The following is an 18,393-nucleotide window of genomic DNA, read 5'->3' on the forward strand; positions in this document are numbered from 1 at the left end:
TTTCTTTTCACTTCGTAATACCTCTATATTTCGATCCCTTCTCCTTTTATAGGGCTTGCCGTGAACGAATTTTACCACTTTACCCCTCAACCGCTTTTGTTTGGTCTGGGCATACTTGCCGACCACTAAAGAGTTCATCTGTGTACCACTTACCCTCGTCAGACAAAGGCAGGTTTGTGTCGTTTGTTAGTCCGCCGTGGAACCCTTTCCTACCATGGTGTAAATACTTTCTTTCTCTCTCCCTTATAGCATGCACCCAGTGGTTCCCCCTTCAACCTTACCTCTTTTAGGCGGTCTGTCATCCCAGCAGGACGTACCTCCCAAAAGGGCTTGGGTAGGTACCGCAGAATAGGTCTTTTCCCCTCTCTCCACCACCAAACCATACCCTCTTTACCTCTTACCTTTGACCCATGGCCCCACCACGTCCCATATTGGCTGGGTACAGGCTGGTGGTGTCTAGGCCTTGCGCATGCTTCCCTCTAATGTATGTCCAAAATCTACCTGCTGCTCATGCATTTACCGTAGTCTGGAGCTTTGTTTGCATAGTCTGTCGCACCTCTTCGTTCTTTTATGTGGACCGTTTTATAATTTACTATTCCCTTTTGGGGCTATGCTTCATTTAATACAGGGTTTTACATTTCTCTTGGCCCATTTCTTAATTGCTATCATGTCCTGCCATATTATTCTGTCATTCTTGTTGTAATGACTTGGTCCTACTAGTCCTCTTTTAGACCTGCTGTTTACTCTCTTCCCCAAATGGCTTTGCATGGCCATGGGCTTTTTTACTTAGGGGCTCCTATGTCCCCTCGAGCATCCTCGGCCCATTTACTTGTTTTGGGCATCCTCAGCCCATTTCCTAACTTTGTATTCCCATAGGCTTTTACTTACTTCATTGGGCTTTCCCGGCCTAATTACTTCATACTTATCCTTGAGGTTTGTGGTCCTGTCAATAATCCTTTACTCTCTTTGCTTACATTACTTTGAGCCTGCCGCGGCCCATTCTTACTTTTTCACATCATACACTACCCATGGGTTTGTTATTCTTTCTTTCCGGGCCTTTCGAGCCCACTTGCTTCCTCAAGATCCATTTATTTAGTTTATGGACCTGTGACCCATTATTCCTACCGCTTAGGCTTAATGGTTTCTTTCTATGCTTGCCACTTCTATTTGCTGCCTGCGTTGCTGAGTTGGGCTTCCTTCCTTCTATTTGTGTTTTACAAAAATGACCCTCAACAGTGTTTATGAACCAAAGGATTCAGCATCATCATCCCTTTAATCCTCTTCCCTATCCTTGAAATAGGTCAAGATTTTATACTTGTTTTTTTTTTTTTTAAAGAAACCAAATCAGATACCATTAATCAAAAAGTAGGAAAATCTACATTATATATATATATATGGAGAGATTTTAGACAGAAATATCTCTCAACTCATACAAAAAAGAGATGTTCATAAAAAATAAGAAAAAATAAAAAAAGAGGCGAGGAAGATGAAATACCAAAGAAGGAGATTAGATTGGGCTAGGCATGATGAGATGATGCTTGTAGTTGCTTGTGGCATGCTGGCATGACATCACTTTCTAGAGAAAAGGAGTTGCAACTTATGAGACACTCTGTCGTAGTCTCACTTGCTATTTGACTGGTATTTTAGGGTTTTCCCTTTTGTAAATTTGAACAGATTTTACATACTGGAATTTGGTTTTTATTTTTGTGTTTATATTTGTTTATGAAAGGCTTAAACCATGGGTTTATTGATAAATTTTTTGTTGTTGTTTAGTTTATTTGAATTAATTTTTGTAGTTATTATTTGGGCTATTTTTTGGTTTTAGAAATCGTAGGGGCAAGTTTTATTTTGTTGGATTCAAATTCTAAATAAACCTTAATTATACCAACTATTTTAGAAAAAATGAAAGAGTGAGGGAGCAATGCCAATGAATGGGTCCGTCCTTGCGTGTCAGTACTTACTTTTAAAGAAATTACATCTTTAAATGTGCTTAAATTAGTACTTACTTGTAATAAGGCACTGCTCCGGGATGACCGGAGCACTACCTAAGTTTTTTTCCCCACAATATGGGGACTAATTCATATTTTTAATGCGATAGTGATAGTCGCGGCTTCTCAATGTATTTTATTTACTGTATTTGAGGGAAAGTATTTTTGGGTAAAAGAAATATGTACGACTCCAAACAATAAGTTAATGAAGCTGATCACTGAAAAGAAACCGCCTTATATAAAAATATAGGTTAAAAGTACAAATTGTCCAAAATTCAATATTGTCCTTTCGTTCACTTCTCTTATAATTGATTCCTAAAACTAGACATTTTTGGATTTCCAAAATAGCGTCGTTTTTAAGACAGTGTGGCACAATGTGCCAGAATTAGATAAAAAGAAGGCGAAAAGTCACTTTTAGTCCCTATATTTTCAGGCGATTCTCATTTTAGTCCTTACATTTTATTTTTACAGATTTTAATCCCTATCCTGAAAAACGCTTTCCGTTTTAGTCCCTGTCATTACATTAGAGATAGAAAATGCACACGTAGCAAACAACAGAATTAAAAAGATATTAAAAATATTTTATTTTAAAATAAAATAAAATTTTAGTTATCAATAATTTTAAAATAAAAATATTAAAAATTTTAGTTAAAAGGCCCTCACACGAACTGACCCAACAACTTGTTGACGTGGGTTAGGTAGCATCATCCAATGATCCAAAGGCATAACTGGTTGCGAGGTAGAGATTAGATAAGACTTTCTCAAAAAAAAAAAAAAAAAAAAAGATTAGATAAGAGAATACCTCATCAAAAAACAAACAAATGATAAAGGGAATAGTAATACCGCCAAAATAATCCAACGCCAAAACTGACCTCCACGGCTTTATGACCCATTTGGTCTCTTCACAATGACAATACCCAGTCCCTTACAGAGCGCGTGTCTAAAAACTCATGTCTCCATGTGATGAATTTATTCTTCTTGCTTACTTTATTCAGATTTTCAATAGCAACATGCGGATGAGAACAGTAACACTCCCTTTGCATTGATCGTGCTAACTATATATATTTTTGATGATGAAAATTTATTATCTAAGTTTCATAAGAATTTATTTCAGTACTCTAATTTTACTTTTATTCATTTTAATCCTTTAAGTTTCAAGTTTATTCAATTAAAGTCTCTCAATCGATTTTTATTAATTTTTTTTTTAATTTGAAAATATTTTTCAATTATTAATTGAATTTTTCTAATTTAGAAAATTTGAATAAAAAAATAAAAAATTTAGACAATTAATGGCGACATTTAATAAAAGTTTATGGAAAAACTTTTATTGANTAAGTTCTTCATGTTGTCCCCAAGAACATGATTGCCCAGAAAATAAGAAATACACAGTCAGATCAAAAACAAAATACTAACACTCAAAGCCAATCATCATCAATAAAATACACAAAACACAATTATGAGCTAGTTAGATCAAACCGCGGTGAACCATCTGGGTGAGCGAGAGAAGACCAGGGCTCAGAAAGAATCGTTGGCAATTGATGTTCTGTTTGGACTCTGAAGCAAGTGTTGACAAATAGACCTGATCGGAAGCTAGTTGTAATGAGTGCTACTCTTAGGCTAAAAAATTTCAGAGTTATTTTTGATGCACCACTTATGCAAGTTCTTGGGAGGCTCTCTCTCTCTCTCTCTCTCTCTCTCTCTCATAAATCACCATCACCCTCACCGTCGTGGGTTTGAATCTGGTAGACAGGCGGTGTATTTACCGTTGTGGTTGCTTTGATTCCGATTTGTTGTGTTTTGGGTTTGAAGTTGTGGCTTTCAATAGATGTTGATTCAGTGATTTTGGGTTTGAATCAGTGGTGGTCTAGCTTGATTTCGGTGGTGCTGAGTTGGTTTCAGTGGCTGGGACTTGCTTGAATCGATGGTGAGTTGGTTTGAATCGGTGTCGGATTAGCTTGATTTCGGTGGTGTTGGGTTAGTTTCGGTGGTTGGGGCTTGTTCGACTTTGAATCGATGTGGGTTTTCGTGGTGCTATGTTGTTTTAGTGGCTAGAGCTTCTTTTGAATCGATGTGGGTTCGTTGTTTTCAGTGGTGCTGGGATGTGAACGGTGGCTGGGGCTTGAAATATCCCACACGTCCAGATATTCAAATTTTCAAGACTTGTCTTTGAGCATCCCCTCTAGAAAGGTATAGGCATTACCACTTTGTACCATGAGTTCCTTTAATTTTTTCTCCTTTCTTTCGTTGGTAATGTTTGGAGCTATGATCTACCAGAACAAAACCCCCACCTATTAGATTTTCAACCTTTGATGTTAGCATATTGCATAATTAAGCTTAAACCTTCTGATCTACTAGAACAAAACCCCATTTCTCTCTCTCAACCAGATGGTCACCGTGGTTTGATCTAACTAGCTCATAATTGTGTTTTGGTGTATTTTATTGATGATGATTGGCTTATAGTGTTGGTATTTTGTTTTTGATCTGATCGTGTATTTCTTATTTTCTAGGCAATCATGTTTTTGGGGGAAGAACATGAAGTAATACCGCCAAAATAATCCAACGCCAAAACTGACCTCCACGGCTTTATGACCCATTTGGTCTCTTCACAATGACAATACCCAGTCCCTTACAGAGCGCGTGTCTAAAAACTCATGTCTCCATGTGATGAATTTATTCTTCTTGCTTACTTTATTCAGATTTTCAATAGCAACATGCGGATGAGAACAGTAACACTCCCTTTGCATTGATCGTGCTAACTATATATATTTTTGATGATGAAAATTTATTATCTAAGTTTCATAAGAATTTATTTCAGTACTCTAATTTTACTTTTATTCATTTTAATCCTTTAAGTTTCAAGTTTATTCAATTAAAGTCTCTCAATCGATTTTTATTAATTTTTTTTTTAATTTGAAAATATTTTTCAATTATTAATTGAATTTTTCTAATTTAGAAAATTTGAATAAAAAAATAAAAAATTTAGACAATTAATGGCGACATTTAATAAAAGTTTATGGAAAAACTTTTATTGAATAAACTTAAATTTTAAACGACTAAAATAAATGAAAGAAAAATTATAAAACTGAAATGAATTCTATTGAATTTGGAGGGTAAGTTTTGCATTTTAGCCTCTCTCTCTCTCTCTCTCTCTGTTTGAGCATGATTTTAAGATACCCTTGAAATGGGAAAGAGAGATGGGAGAACCTTTTAATTATACAATCTAATTATCTTACTAATAATCTCACTAATGTAGGTTATTTTAATTAGATCTTACTAATATAGGTTATTTTGTAAGGCATTTATTATCATAAAATAAATAAATGAGATACACTAACGTTGCAGGTGGTCTAGTGACTGGGTATTGGGCTAGCATGACTTCGGTCATGTGTTCGAGTCCCCTTGATCCCCATTAGTGAGCGCTTTGGTGTTCCTTTTCCTTTGTATTTCCCTGGGTGCATAGGGGTTGCCACTCTCCTCTTCCACATTTTTTTTTTTAAAAAGAAAAAGAAAAAAAAATGCTATATCACCTTTTTTTTAAGGGATGATACCATTGTATTGCATATATATATATATATATATTTTTTTTTTTTTTCAAGGGGTATATTATATTGGCACATCTAACTTAACAATATTAAATATGCAGTTAAATAATGATTATATATAAATAAATTATATTAAAAGGTTGATGATTTAAATTTTAAGCCTGAATTCCACAAAATTAAAAGATAATATGAACATTCATCACTCAAAAGTCTTAAAGGTCTAAAAGAATCAACCTTTAAACCTCCAAGAACTTTAACTTTTGAAACTATATTAGATCAAGTTCTAAAATCCTGAATAACATCTACATTAGAATCTTCAATTACAAGAATATTCGAAAAACATTCATTCAAATCATCATTCCAAGTCTCAGAGTATTACTGTAATTAAGTCCCAAAGCATCTAGAAACTCAAGGAACTCTAATCAAGTGAAGATTAGTTTAATTCAAGCACTAAAACCCTAAAGAACTTCTACCTATATGCTAAAAATGCAAAGAGAAAATAGTCTCAAAGAAGCACACAATCAAAGATTTCTCACAATTCTGGGTCAAAGATCTTTCAAACCACTTTCTAGTTTAAGTATAAGATACTTTTTGTTTGAGTTAAGCCTGCATTGACGCAATTCTTGAATTGAAGACATTTTAAAGGTGATTGAAGTAAAGGATTATTATTTAGTAATATAATAAAAATACATAGAATTGAACTTGTTTATTTATCAATACAAATTTGGATTTGTTAAACACTTCCAATTGTTTGACTTTCAAATTTGAAATTTTGTGTTTATAGATAATTCTACCTAGATTTCTTAAAATTGTATATAATTATTTTAAAATGAGAGAATTGTATTTTACCACATTATTGATAAAAAAAAAAAAAAAGAAAAAAGATATCAAAATGCTTATAGCCAACGTTTGTATGTACAATGAGATAATAATGATCTCATAAAACTAGCATATACTTCATATATGGTCCTCATAACTTTGTGTGACTAATATATTATAAGAGAGATAATGCATATGAGTCATTCCTAAGATACCATCTCATGCATTAGGACTCGGCTAATTTTATAGTACAAAATGAAACAGTGCCAATTCAAGGCTTAGGTTTTTTGTTTAAACTTTTTTTTTTAAAGGTTTTAATGATCCCATTAAATAAACAAAAGGTTCCAAAATTGTACCCAAAAAAAAAAAATCTAAAAATTGAAAAATTAGAATTGGCACATATTTTTTAAAAAGTATATGTGGGTTTTGCATTTTTTTTCCCCACTTCCAAGAATGCTCCAAAATATCGAGTCAATAGTAACCTTTTTTTTCTTTTTTTAAAAAAAAAAGAAAAAAAGAAAAAAGAAAAGAGTCAATAGTAACCTAACACAATTAAAACCCTAATATGTGTGAGAGATTGTGCCCCCGGCCCCTTTTCTATGGTGTTGGGCCAAATCCACGTGAATGAGTGGAGTTGTGTTATTGCCTCTCAAAATGAAGATTTGACTAATTATATTTTCCCCTTTAGATTAAAAGTTTTACAATAGAGTTACCACTTACTTAATTATTGGAATAAATAAAAAAATAAAATTGAAAAATTCCTCATTTTATTAATTTGAAATTAAATTTACATTGATCATAGGAAAATTACATGGTTTTTGTCCTAAATACAATCTAAGATAAAGTACATAGTTTTATTTCCTAGTTACAATTTAGAAATATAAAATTACAAGGATAAACATTTATTTATTAACCCTTAATCTAAGCTCGGAGGCTATGTTATAAAGTGGGAAAATGTTAGGCATCCACCTTACTCGGTGAAACCTGTTTTCTAGACAATAGTGACCAACATTCATATCACATTATCCAATATGTTATCTATCAATTTGCATATTGAATTTAATATGTGTACATGTGATAAACTCAAATTCAATTTATTAAGCATTTCATTTGGATTGAAAAATAAATTATAATGAATGTGTGTGGATGGTGATATTCTAAATTCAATGATTTGAAAGAATTATTAAACAAACATCTTTTTTCATGTTTTTGATGTGGATTTAAGATCAAAACTAGTGTTATGCATGAACATGTGATGAACAACCAAAAACATGTGAAGAACACATAAGAACATTCAAACATATTCAAGAGAATTTGAATAATTACTATCATGCTTTAATCTTAAATTCTTATCATAGCAACATAAAAAGACAAGTTAGAGAAATTGATTATACCTCAATGTAAGATTCATACGGTAAAGGAGGAGACTCTTGGTGGAGGTCTTAAGGGTGGAGGAAAAGAAGAGTTAGAAGAGAGAGTGTGAGTCTCACTCAATACTTTGAGTTTCAAGAAGATTAAAATATAATAAGACTACTCTACTTCATTAGAATTCAAGAGATGAGAAGAGAAGGGGCTTTTGTGTGCTTTGGAATAGAGGAGAGAAGGGGTTTATATAGTAGTGGTGGAGAAAATATGAATGAATGTCATTTAATGAGGGTTGACAAAAAATCACGAACCTATACCTTATTTTAGCTTTTAGGAAAATCGGGTGCATTAAATTCAAAAATTGATAGGCGTGAGGAGTAAGCAAAATTCAGTTTTCTCGTAACTATTGTAACAGTCTGTAAAGCCAAATTCAAAAAATTATATCTTCCTCAATTCTGATCGGAATTGTCTTATTTTTGTGATCAAATTGAAGCACCGGATGTTTAGTTTTTGGGAAAATTAACCTCATTCACAAATTCAAAATATTCTGAGAGATATCAACGAAATAGTGAGTAGAGGTTATCTGTTAGAAAATAATTTCAGCATAATTAACATTAATAGGTCCCAAATTAGTTTTCAATTAACATTAATAGGATCCAATCATTCTCATTTCAGACTTAATTAGTTACAAATTTATAGGGATGGCAATGGGGCAGGATGGGGCCGAAGGATAGAGTTTTTGTCTTCACCCCGCATGGTTTTGTCTTACCCCATCTCCACCCTACCCCGCATGACGGGGAAAACTTTCTCACCCCACTCTTAGGGCCCCATGAAGCCCCGTTCCACTCCATAAAATTTTACTTTTTGTTAATTTGCCCTACAACAAGTATAATTTTTTAAATGAAACCTATTTCATTAATAAAAATATATTTGAAATTATAACTAAATTTATCCTATCCAATCAAATCAATTTTTTAGAAAATATTGAATAATATATCCAAGTGTTTAACAAGACAATCACACAAAAAAAAAAAAAAAAACTCATATTATAATACATTACAAAATAAAGGCAGAGAACCACATTGGATAGAATAAAATAAGCTAATATTAATATGTTTGTTTAAATAGTAGGGTTTTAGAGTATGAAAAATTTACAGTTATAACCCTTAGCAACGCGGGGCTGGACGAGATGGGTCTAAAAAGTTTAAACTCATCCCCGTTCCATCCTATGGCGCGGGGCTAAAATCTTGCCCCATCACCTTTGCGGGGCGGGGAAAATCTGCGCTGGGCGAAGCAGGGAGAGGTGGGTTAAGCAAGACGGGGCAAAATTGCATACCTACAAATTTATCCTAATTAAAAGATAATTGTAAAAATTACTCATTGAATAATTAATGTTTGACTATCTAATTAATTAAGTGTGTGTAACCTTACCATAAAATACAGTCCTAACCAATCAAATTATAACACGTCATTAATCTCAAATTGATTATAATTATAATTAATTGGAATCAATTATTCATAATCACATATAATCAGACTCAATTTGTAATAGTGCATTTCAGCCATTAAAACTTAATTTTGAATAAAATCTAAATTAGCAATTTTGAATCCCAAAATCTACTAAAAATAGAGGGGAAAAAAAAAAACCGACAAATATGGAAGAAGCGCGTGGTTAAAGGGGCGTGGCGTGAGGAAAAACCTGTCCCCAAAAAGCAACAAACAGTTCATCAATCTTTATCTACTACCTCACGCCACCAGAAATAAGAGAGCGAAGGGTTCGAGAAGGAAGTCAATCTTGGCATGTAAATAGGACCACCACGTGGTACAACCCTGATGGCTGAACCGTTCAACAATTCCTTAATGTAAAAGGCAATCCCACCTATAAAAGCAGCACCACCCCCATCCCTTTAGCCCAACCCAACACAAACTCAATAGAAATTTCTCACAAATCAACACCGCGGAGCCTCTTCTTCAAACTTTTTGAACAAGCTCAGATCTTTCAAAAGCCTCTCTCTCTCTCAATCTCAAGGTATTTTCAGATCCTCTCTCTGACCTTTGTGGTTTCCTGTAGTAATCTTATGGTCGATCTTTTATCTATTGAAATTACTAGCTACACAACTTTTAGGGTTGGATCTATTAGAATTGATTTATTATTTGTGATATGTGATTTATTGATAACTGCTTGATATGTTGGAATTTTTGTTTGGTCTCTCCCTTATATTTTAAAAGAAGAATTTGTTTTGACTTCTAGATAGAGAAAAAGTATGAATTTTTATTAGCTTGAGAAAAATTGTCGAACATTAGCCTTCCGGGTTAATATGAGATTGATTTTTTTTTGCCTTTTTTTGATTTTGATTATATGAACGGTGTTTTTTTTTGTGGGGAATTTAGAAGTTGTGCAATTTTTACGTAGTTGTGAATTGGGTTTTGTCTGTGTTTTGTGTTAGATGACGAAGATATTGTAAAAGATTTGGTCTTGGCTAATCGTAACAAATACTATCCTCTGAATATTATACGTAGTTGCTGTTTCCATCAACCTTGATGAGTTATCAAACTGATTATTCCTCAAGTTCTTGTTTCAATTTTGAATGGAATGTATGTGGGGTTGTTCCTGTCTGAACCCAGCTAATATAACATTTGTTTGTAATTTTGAATGAAACAGATGCAGATCTTTGTTAAGACACTCACTGGCAAGACCATCACCCTTGAGGTGGAAAGCTCAGACACCATCGACAATGTCAAAGCTAAGATCCAAGACAAGGAGGGTATCCCACCAGACCAGCAGAGGTTAATCTTTGCCGGAAAGCAGCTCGAAGATGGTCGCACCCTCGCAGACTACAACATCCAAAAGGAATCCACCCTCCACCTGGTGCTCCGGCTCCGAGGTGGAATGCAAATTTTTGTGAAGACCTTGACTGGCAAAACCATTACTTTGGAAGTTGAGAGCTCTGACACCATTGATAACGTCAAAGCCAAAATTCAAGATAAGGAGGGTATCCCACCAGACCAGCAGAGGTTGATTACCATTGTATTGCATATATATATATATATATATTTTTTTTTTTTCAGGGGGTATATTATATTGGCACATCTAACTTAACAATATTAAATATGCAGTTAAATAATGATTATATATAAATAAATTATATTAAAAGGTTGATGATTTAAATTTTAAGCCTGAATTTCACAAAATTAAAAGATAATATGAACATTCATCACTCAAAAGTCTTAAAGGTCTAAAAGAATCAACCTTTAAACCTCCAAGAACTTTAACTTTTGAAACTATATTAGATCAAGTTCTAAAATCCTGAATAACATCTGTAGGGACTCAGTTTGGATTGACCCTGAGTTTTGCTGGGTTTTCAGCCCAACAAGCCCAAACAATAAATTTATAGAGAGTGGGTTAAAGGTTTAGGTGCTGGCCGTCGATCACCATGCATGGACTTTCTATATAAGAAAAATGCTGAGAGTTTCTTTACAAATGGGGGGATGCTCCTCGGCCCATGGCCGAGGAGACCCTTTTCTTCTTTCTTTTTTTCCCCCCCCCTTCTTTCTTTACTTGCCTTTCTTATATAGTTCCCATCTGCCTATCTCCTTATTCCATCTGTTGATCATCCATTTGCCTTTCTTCTGGCCGTCCGTCCCATCAGAGACCTTATCAATACTCAAGTGGTTCACTCTGATCAACGTTGCCCTGCCAAGGGGTTATATCCCCATTAATGCGGCCAGAGGGGTTAGGTGAATGCATTAAGTGCGAATGTGACAGCTTGCTCTGAGCTTGTCCCCTCCCGAAAGTTATCCTTAGAATGCCGAGGACAAACAGGTCCTCGGCGTGGGTCACAACAGAGGTTTTGCCTGACTTAGCCTTAGCTGGTCAGTCCTCCTTGGCGCTGTCCTTGGGCCTACCATTCGATGGGCCGAGGCTATCAGGCCCACGGGCCCCACAACATCTACATTAGAATCTTCAATTACAATAATATTCGAAAAACATTCATTCAAATCATCATTCCAAGTCTCAGAGTATTACTGTAATTAAGTCCCAAAGCATCTAGAAACTCAAGGAACTCTAATCAAGTGAAGATTAGTTTGATTCAAGGACTAAAACCCTAAAGAACTTCTACCTATATGCTAAAAATGCAAAGAGCAAATAGTCTCAAAGAAGCACACAATCAAAGATTTCTCACAATTCTGGGTCAAAGATCTTTCAAACCACTTTCTAGTTTAAGTATAAGATACTTTTTGTTTGAGTTAAGCCTGCATTGACGCAATTCTTGAATTGAAGACATTTTAAAGGTGATTGAAGTAAAGGATTATTATTTAGTAATATAATAAAAATACATAGAATTGTACTTGGTTATTTATCAATACAAATTTGGATTTGTTAAACACTTCCAATTGTTTGATTTTCAAATTTGAAATTTTGTGTTTATAGATAATTCTACATAGATTTCTTAAAATTGTATATAATCATTTTAAAATGAGAGAATTGTATTTTAGCACATTATTGATAATAATAAAAAAAAAAGGATATCAAAATGCTTATAGCCAACGTTTGTATGTACAATGAGATAATAATCATCTCATAAAACTAGCATATACTTCATATATGGTCCTCATAACTTTGTGTGACTAATATATTATAAGAGAGATAATGCATATGAGTCATTCCTAAGATACCATCTCATGCATTAGGACTCGGCTAATTTTATAGTACAAAATGAAACAGTGCCAATTCAAGGCTTAGGTTTTTTGTTTAAACTTTTTTTTAAAAGGTTTTAATGATCCCATTAAATAAACAAAAGGTTCCAAAATTGTACCCAAAAAAAAAAAAAAATATATATATATATATATAAATGTGATTGTCTTGTTAAACACTTGGATATATTATTCAATATTTTCTAAAAAATTGATTTGATTGGATAGGATAAATTTAGTTATAATTTCAAATATATTTTTATTAATGAAATAGGTTTCATTAAAAAAATTATACTTGTTGTAGGGAAAATTAACAAAAAGTAAAATTTTATGGAGTGGAACGGGGCTTCGTGGGGCCCTAAGGGTGGGGTGAGAAAATTTTTCCCGTCATGCAGGGTGGGGTGGAGATGGGGTAAGACAAAACATGCGNGTGTTATTGCCTCTCAAAATAAAGATTTGACTAATTATATTTTCCCCTTTAGATTAAAAGTTTTACAATAGAGTTGCCGCTTACTTAATTATTGGAATAAATAAGAAAACCAAAATTGAAAAATTCCTCATTTTATTAATTTGAAATTAAATTTACATTGATCATAGGAAAATTACATGGTTTTGGTCCTAAATACAATCTAAAATAAAGTACATAGCTTTATTTCCTAGTTACAATTTAGAAATATAAAATTACAAGGATAAACATTTATCTATTAACCCTTGATCTAAGCTCGGAGGCTATGTTATAAAGTGGGAAAATGTTGGGCACCCACCTTACTCGGTGAAACCTGTTTTCTAGACAATAGTGACCAACATTCATATCACATTATCCAATATGTTATCTATCAATTTGCATATTGAATTTAATATGTGTGCATGTGATAAACCCAAATTCAATTTATTAAGTATTTCATTTTGATTGAAAAATACATTATAATGAATGTGTGTGGATGGTGATATTCTAAATTCAATGATTTGAAAGAATTATTAAACAAACATCTTTTTCATGTTTTTGATGTGGATTTAAGATCAAAACTAGTGTTATGCATGAACATGTGATGAACAATCAAAAACATGTGAAGAACACATAAGAACATTAAAACATATTCAAGAGAATTTGAATAATTACTATCATGCTTTAATCTTAAATTCTTATCATGGCAACATAAAAAGACAAGTTAGAGAAATTGATTATACCTCAATGTAAGATTCATATGGTAAAGGAGGAGACTCTTGGTGGAGGTCCTAAGGGTGGAGGAAAAGAAGAGTTAGAAGAGAGAGTGTGAGTCTCACTCAATACTTTGAGTCTCAAGAAGATTAAAATATAATAAGACTACTCTACTTCACTAGAATTCAAGAGATGAGAAGAGAGGGGGTTTTTGTGTGCTTTGGAATAGAGGAGATAAGGAGTTTATATAGTAGTGGTGGAGAAAATATGAATGGATGTCATTTAATGAGGGTTGACAAAAAATCACGAACCTATACCTTATTTTAGCTTTTAGGAAAATCGGGTGCATTAAATTCAAAAATTGATAGGCATGAGGAGTAAGCAAAATTCGGTTTTCTCGTAACTATTGTAACAGTTTGTAGAGCCAAATTCAAAAAATCATATCTTCCTCAATTCTGATCGGAATTGTCTTATTTTTGTGATCAAATTGAAGCACCGGATGTCTAGTTTTTGGGAAAATTAACCTCAATCATAGATTCAAAATATTCTGAGAGATATCAACGAAATAGTGAGTAGAGGTTATTTGTTAGAAAATAATTTCAGCATAATTAACATTAATAGGTCCCAAATTAGTTTTCAATTAACATTAATAGGATCCAATCATTCTCATTTCAGACTTAATTAGTTACAAATTTATAGGGATGGCAATGGGGCAGGATGGGGCCGAAGGATAGAGTCTTTGTCCTCACCCCGCATGGTTTTGTCTTACCCCATCTCCACCCCACCCTGCATGACGGGAAAAATTTTCTCACCCCACCCTTAGGGCCCCACGAAGCCCCGTTCCACTCCATAAAATTTTACTTTTTGTTAATTTTCCCTACAACAAGTATAATTTTTTTAATGAAACCTATTTCATTAATAAAAATATATTTGAAATTATAACTAAATTTATCCTATCCAATCAAATCAATTTTTTAGAAAATATTGAATAATATATCCAAGTGTTTAACAAGACAATCACAAAAAAAAAAAAAAAAAAACTCATATTATAATACATAACAAAATAAAGGCAGAGAACCACATTGGATAGAATAAAATAAGCTAATATTAATATGTTTGTTTAAATAGTAGGATTTTAGAGTATGAAAAATTTACAGTTATAACCCTTAGCAACGCGGGACTGGGCGGGATGGGTCTAAAAAGTTTAAACTCATCCCCGTTCCATCCTATGGCGCGGGGCTAAAATCTTGCCCCATCACCTTTGCGGGGCGGGGAAAATCTGCGCGAGGCGAAGCAGGGAGAGGTGGGTTAAGCAAGATGGGGCAAAATTGCATACCTAAAAATTTATCCTAATTAAAAGATAATTGCAAAAATTACTCATTGAATAATTAATGTTTGACTATCTAATTAATTAAATGCGTGTAACCTTACCATAAAATACAGTCCTAGCCAATCAAATTATAACACGTCATTAATCTCAAATTGATTATAATTATAATTAATTGGAATCAATTGTTCATAATCACATATAGTCAAACTCAATTTGTGATAGTGCATCTCAGCCATTAAAACTTAATTTTGAATAAAATCTAAATTAGCAATTTTGAATCCCAAATTCTACTAAAAATAGAGGGTAAAAAAAAACCCACAAATATGGAAGATGCGCGTGGTTAAAGGGGCGTGGCGTGAGGAAAACCTGTCCCCAAAAAGCAACAAACAGTTCATCAATCTTTATCTACTACCAGAAATAAGAGAGCGAAGGGTTCGAGAAGGAAGTCAATCTTGGCATGTAAATAGGACCACCACGTGGTACAACCCTGATGGCTGAACCGTTCAACAATTCCTTAATGTAAAAGGCAATCCCACCTATAAAAGCAGCACCACCCCCATCCCTTTAGCCCAGCCCAACACAAACTCAATAGAAATTTCTCACAAACCAACACAGCGGAGCCTCTTCTTCAAACTTTTTGAACAAGCTCAGATCGTTCAAAAGCCTCTCTCTCTCTCTCTCTCTCAATCTCAAGGTATTTTCAGATCCTCTCTCTGACCTTTGTGGTTTCCTGTAGTAATCTTATGGTCGATCTTTTATCTATTGAAATTAATACTAGCTACAACTTTTAGGGCTGGATCTATTAGAATTGATTTATTATTTGTGATATGTGATTTATTGATAACTGCTTGATCTGTTGGAATTTTTGTTTGGTCTCTCCCTTAAATTTTAAAAGAAGAATTTGTTTTGACTTCTAGATGGAGAAAAAGTATGAATTTTTATTAGCTTGAGAAAAATTGTCGAACATTAGCCTTCTGGGTTAATATGAGATTGATTTTTTTTGCCTTTTTTTGATTTTGATTATATGAACGGTGTTTTTTTTGTGGGGAATTTAGAAGTTGTGCAATTTTTACGTAGTTGTGAATTGGGTTTTGTCTGTGTTTTGTGTTAGATGACGAAGATATTGTAAAAGATTTGGTCTTGGCTAATCATAACAAATACTATCCCCTGAATATTATACGTAGTTGCTGTTTCCATCAACCTTGATGAGTTATCAAACTGATTATTCCTCAAGTTCTTGTTTCAATTTTGAATGGAATGTATGTGGGGTTGTTCCTGTCTGAACCCAGCTAATATAACGTTTGTTTGTAATTTTGAATGAAACAGATGCAGATCTTTGTTAAGACACTCACTGGCAAGACCATCACCCTTGAGGTGGAAAGCTCAGACACCATCGACAATGTCAAAGCTAAGATCCAAGACAAGGAGGGTATCCCACCAGACCAGCAGAGGTTGATCTTTGCCGGAAAGCAGCTCGAAGATGGTCGCACCCTCGCAGACTACAACATCCAAAAGGAATCCACCCTCCACCTGGTGCTCCGGCTCCGAGGTGGAATGCAAATTTTTGTGAAGACCTTGACTGGCAAAACCATTACTCTGGAAGTTGAGAGCTCTGACACCATTGATAACGTCAAAGCCAAAATTCAAGATAAGGAGGGTATCCCACCAGACCAGCAGAGGTTGATCTTTGCCGGCAAACAACTCGAAGATGGTCGCACACTTGCCGACTACAACATCCAAAAGGAATCCACCCTCCACCTCGTGCTCCGGCTTCGAGGTGGAATGCAAATTTTTGTGAAGACCTTGACCGGTAAAACCATTACTTTAGAAGTTGAGAGCTCCGACACCATTGATAATGTCAAAGCCAAAATTCAAGACAAGGAGGGAATCCCACCAGACCAGCAGAGGTTGATCTTTGCTGGCAAGCAGCTTGAAGATGGTCGGACGCTAGCCGACTACAATATCCAAAAGGAATCCACCCTCCACCTGGTGCTCCGGCTTAGAGGTGGAATGCAAATTTTTGTTAAGACCTTGACTGGCAAAACAATTACTTTGGAGGTTGAGAGTTCAGATACTATCGATAATGTTAAAGCTAAGATCCAAGACAAGGAGGGTATCCCACCGGACCAACAGAGGCTGATTTTTGCTGGCAAGCAGTTGGAAGAGGAAGGACCTTAGCTGATTACAATATTCAAAAGGAGTCAACCCTTCACTTGGTGCTGCGTTTGCGTGGTGGAATGCAGATTTTTGTGAAGACTTTGACTGGAAAAACCATAACCCTGGAGGTTGAAAGCTCGGACACTATTGACAATGTCAAGGCTAAGATACAAGACAAGGAAGGTATCCCACCAGACCAACAAAGGCTTATCTTTGCAGGAAAGCAACTTGAAGATGGAAGGACTCTTGCAGATTACAATATCCAGAAGGAGTCTACCCTTCATCTGGTGCTGCGCCTTCGTGGTGGAATGCAAATTTTCGTTAAGACCTTGACAGGGAAGACCATTACTTTGGAGGTTGAGAGTTCTGATACAATTGATAATGTGAAAGCAAAGATTCAGGACAAGGAGGGAATTCCCCCAGACCAGCAGAGGCTTATTTTTGCAGGCAAACAGCTTGAAGATGGAAGGACTCTGGCTGATTACAATATCCAAAAGGAGTCTACTCTGCACCTTGTCCTACGCCTCCGTGGTGGTTTCTAAGCTTGGATGGTTGGGATTCTGTGTTCGAGTCCATTGTCTCGAGTATTTCTATGTTGGTGCTTTTTGGTTTTTGTCTATCTGTTCACAGTTTACTTGCCATTGTATAATGGCTCCTAATATGTTCTAAACTTGCTTTAATTTAGTGTTGTTTGGTTATGGTCGTGGTATCTTAAACTCGTTGAATGGCCATATGTTGGTCATTTTATTAAGTAATTTGAATAAAGTTTCCTCTTTCGTGTATGATTATCCTGTCTATCTGGTATGCTGTTCTTTATTATTTGGTTTTGCTGGTTTAGACTTTAGAGCAGTTAGTTGATGGTAGCCTTTGCGTTTGGAAATATAGAGGCCCCTAGAATTTCATCTTAGTTTGTCATGTGTGATTAGTTCGTTGCTTGTTTAGAGCACTGAACTGTCTTTTCATTGTTATGCTGCTTCATATTTACGAATAAGAAATACAAGTTTGTCTGCATAGATGTTTGGATGAGATCATTTGGTTGATTATTTGGATGGGAATGCATTGATATATAATGTAAGTTGCCATGGAATTTGGATCCAGGCATTCCATTCTATGCTTGTAGTAAGATGGTGTTCGATTATGGTGTGGAGTTTGCAAGGCTAGTCCAAGCACTTATCTATTATTGAATGATTAGAGTTTATGAACCATCCAAAGGGAACAGTATGCTCCTCGAATGCTTCTGCCTCTCCTTGAAATACTGAATCGCGTTGTGTCGATGGTCTATAGTTGGTTACTCTCTTAGCCCAGCCGTCACGTGAAAGACAGGATAATGGAAGCGTT

General features: G+C 34.7%; 1 protein-coding gene across 1 annotated transcript; it reads left to right on the forward strand.

Moving 5' to 3' along the window:
• The first annotated feature begins 10,367 nt into the window (after positions 1 to 10,367).
• Positions 10,368 to 17,716, forward strand: LOC111983172 (polyubiquitin). The gene is given in 3 exon segments (XM_065761433.1): positions 10,368 to 10,652; positions 16,273 to 17,059; positions 17,062 to 17,716. Coding segments are annotated over 3 exon segments (1,608 nt in total). The 3' UTR covers positions 17,598 to 17,716.
• The last annotated feature ends 677 nt before the right edge of the window (positions 17,717 to 18,393 follow it).

This window comes from Quercus suber, unplaced genomic scaffold, assembly GCF_002906115.3.
Source record: "Quercus suber isolate HL8 unplaced genomic scaffold, Cork oak 2.0 scaffold_412, whole genome shotgun sequence".
NCBI lineage: Eukaryota > Viridiplantae > Streptophyta > Magnoliopsida > Fagales > Fagaceae > Quercus > Quercus suber.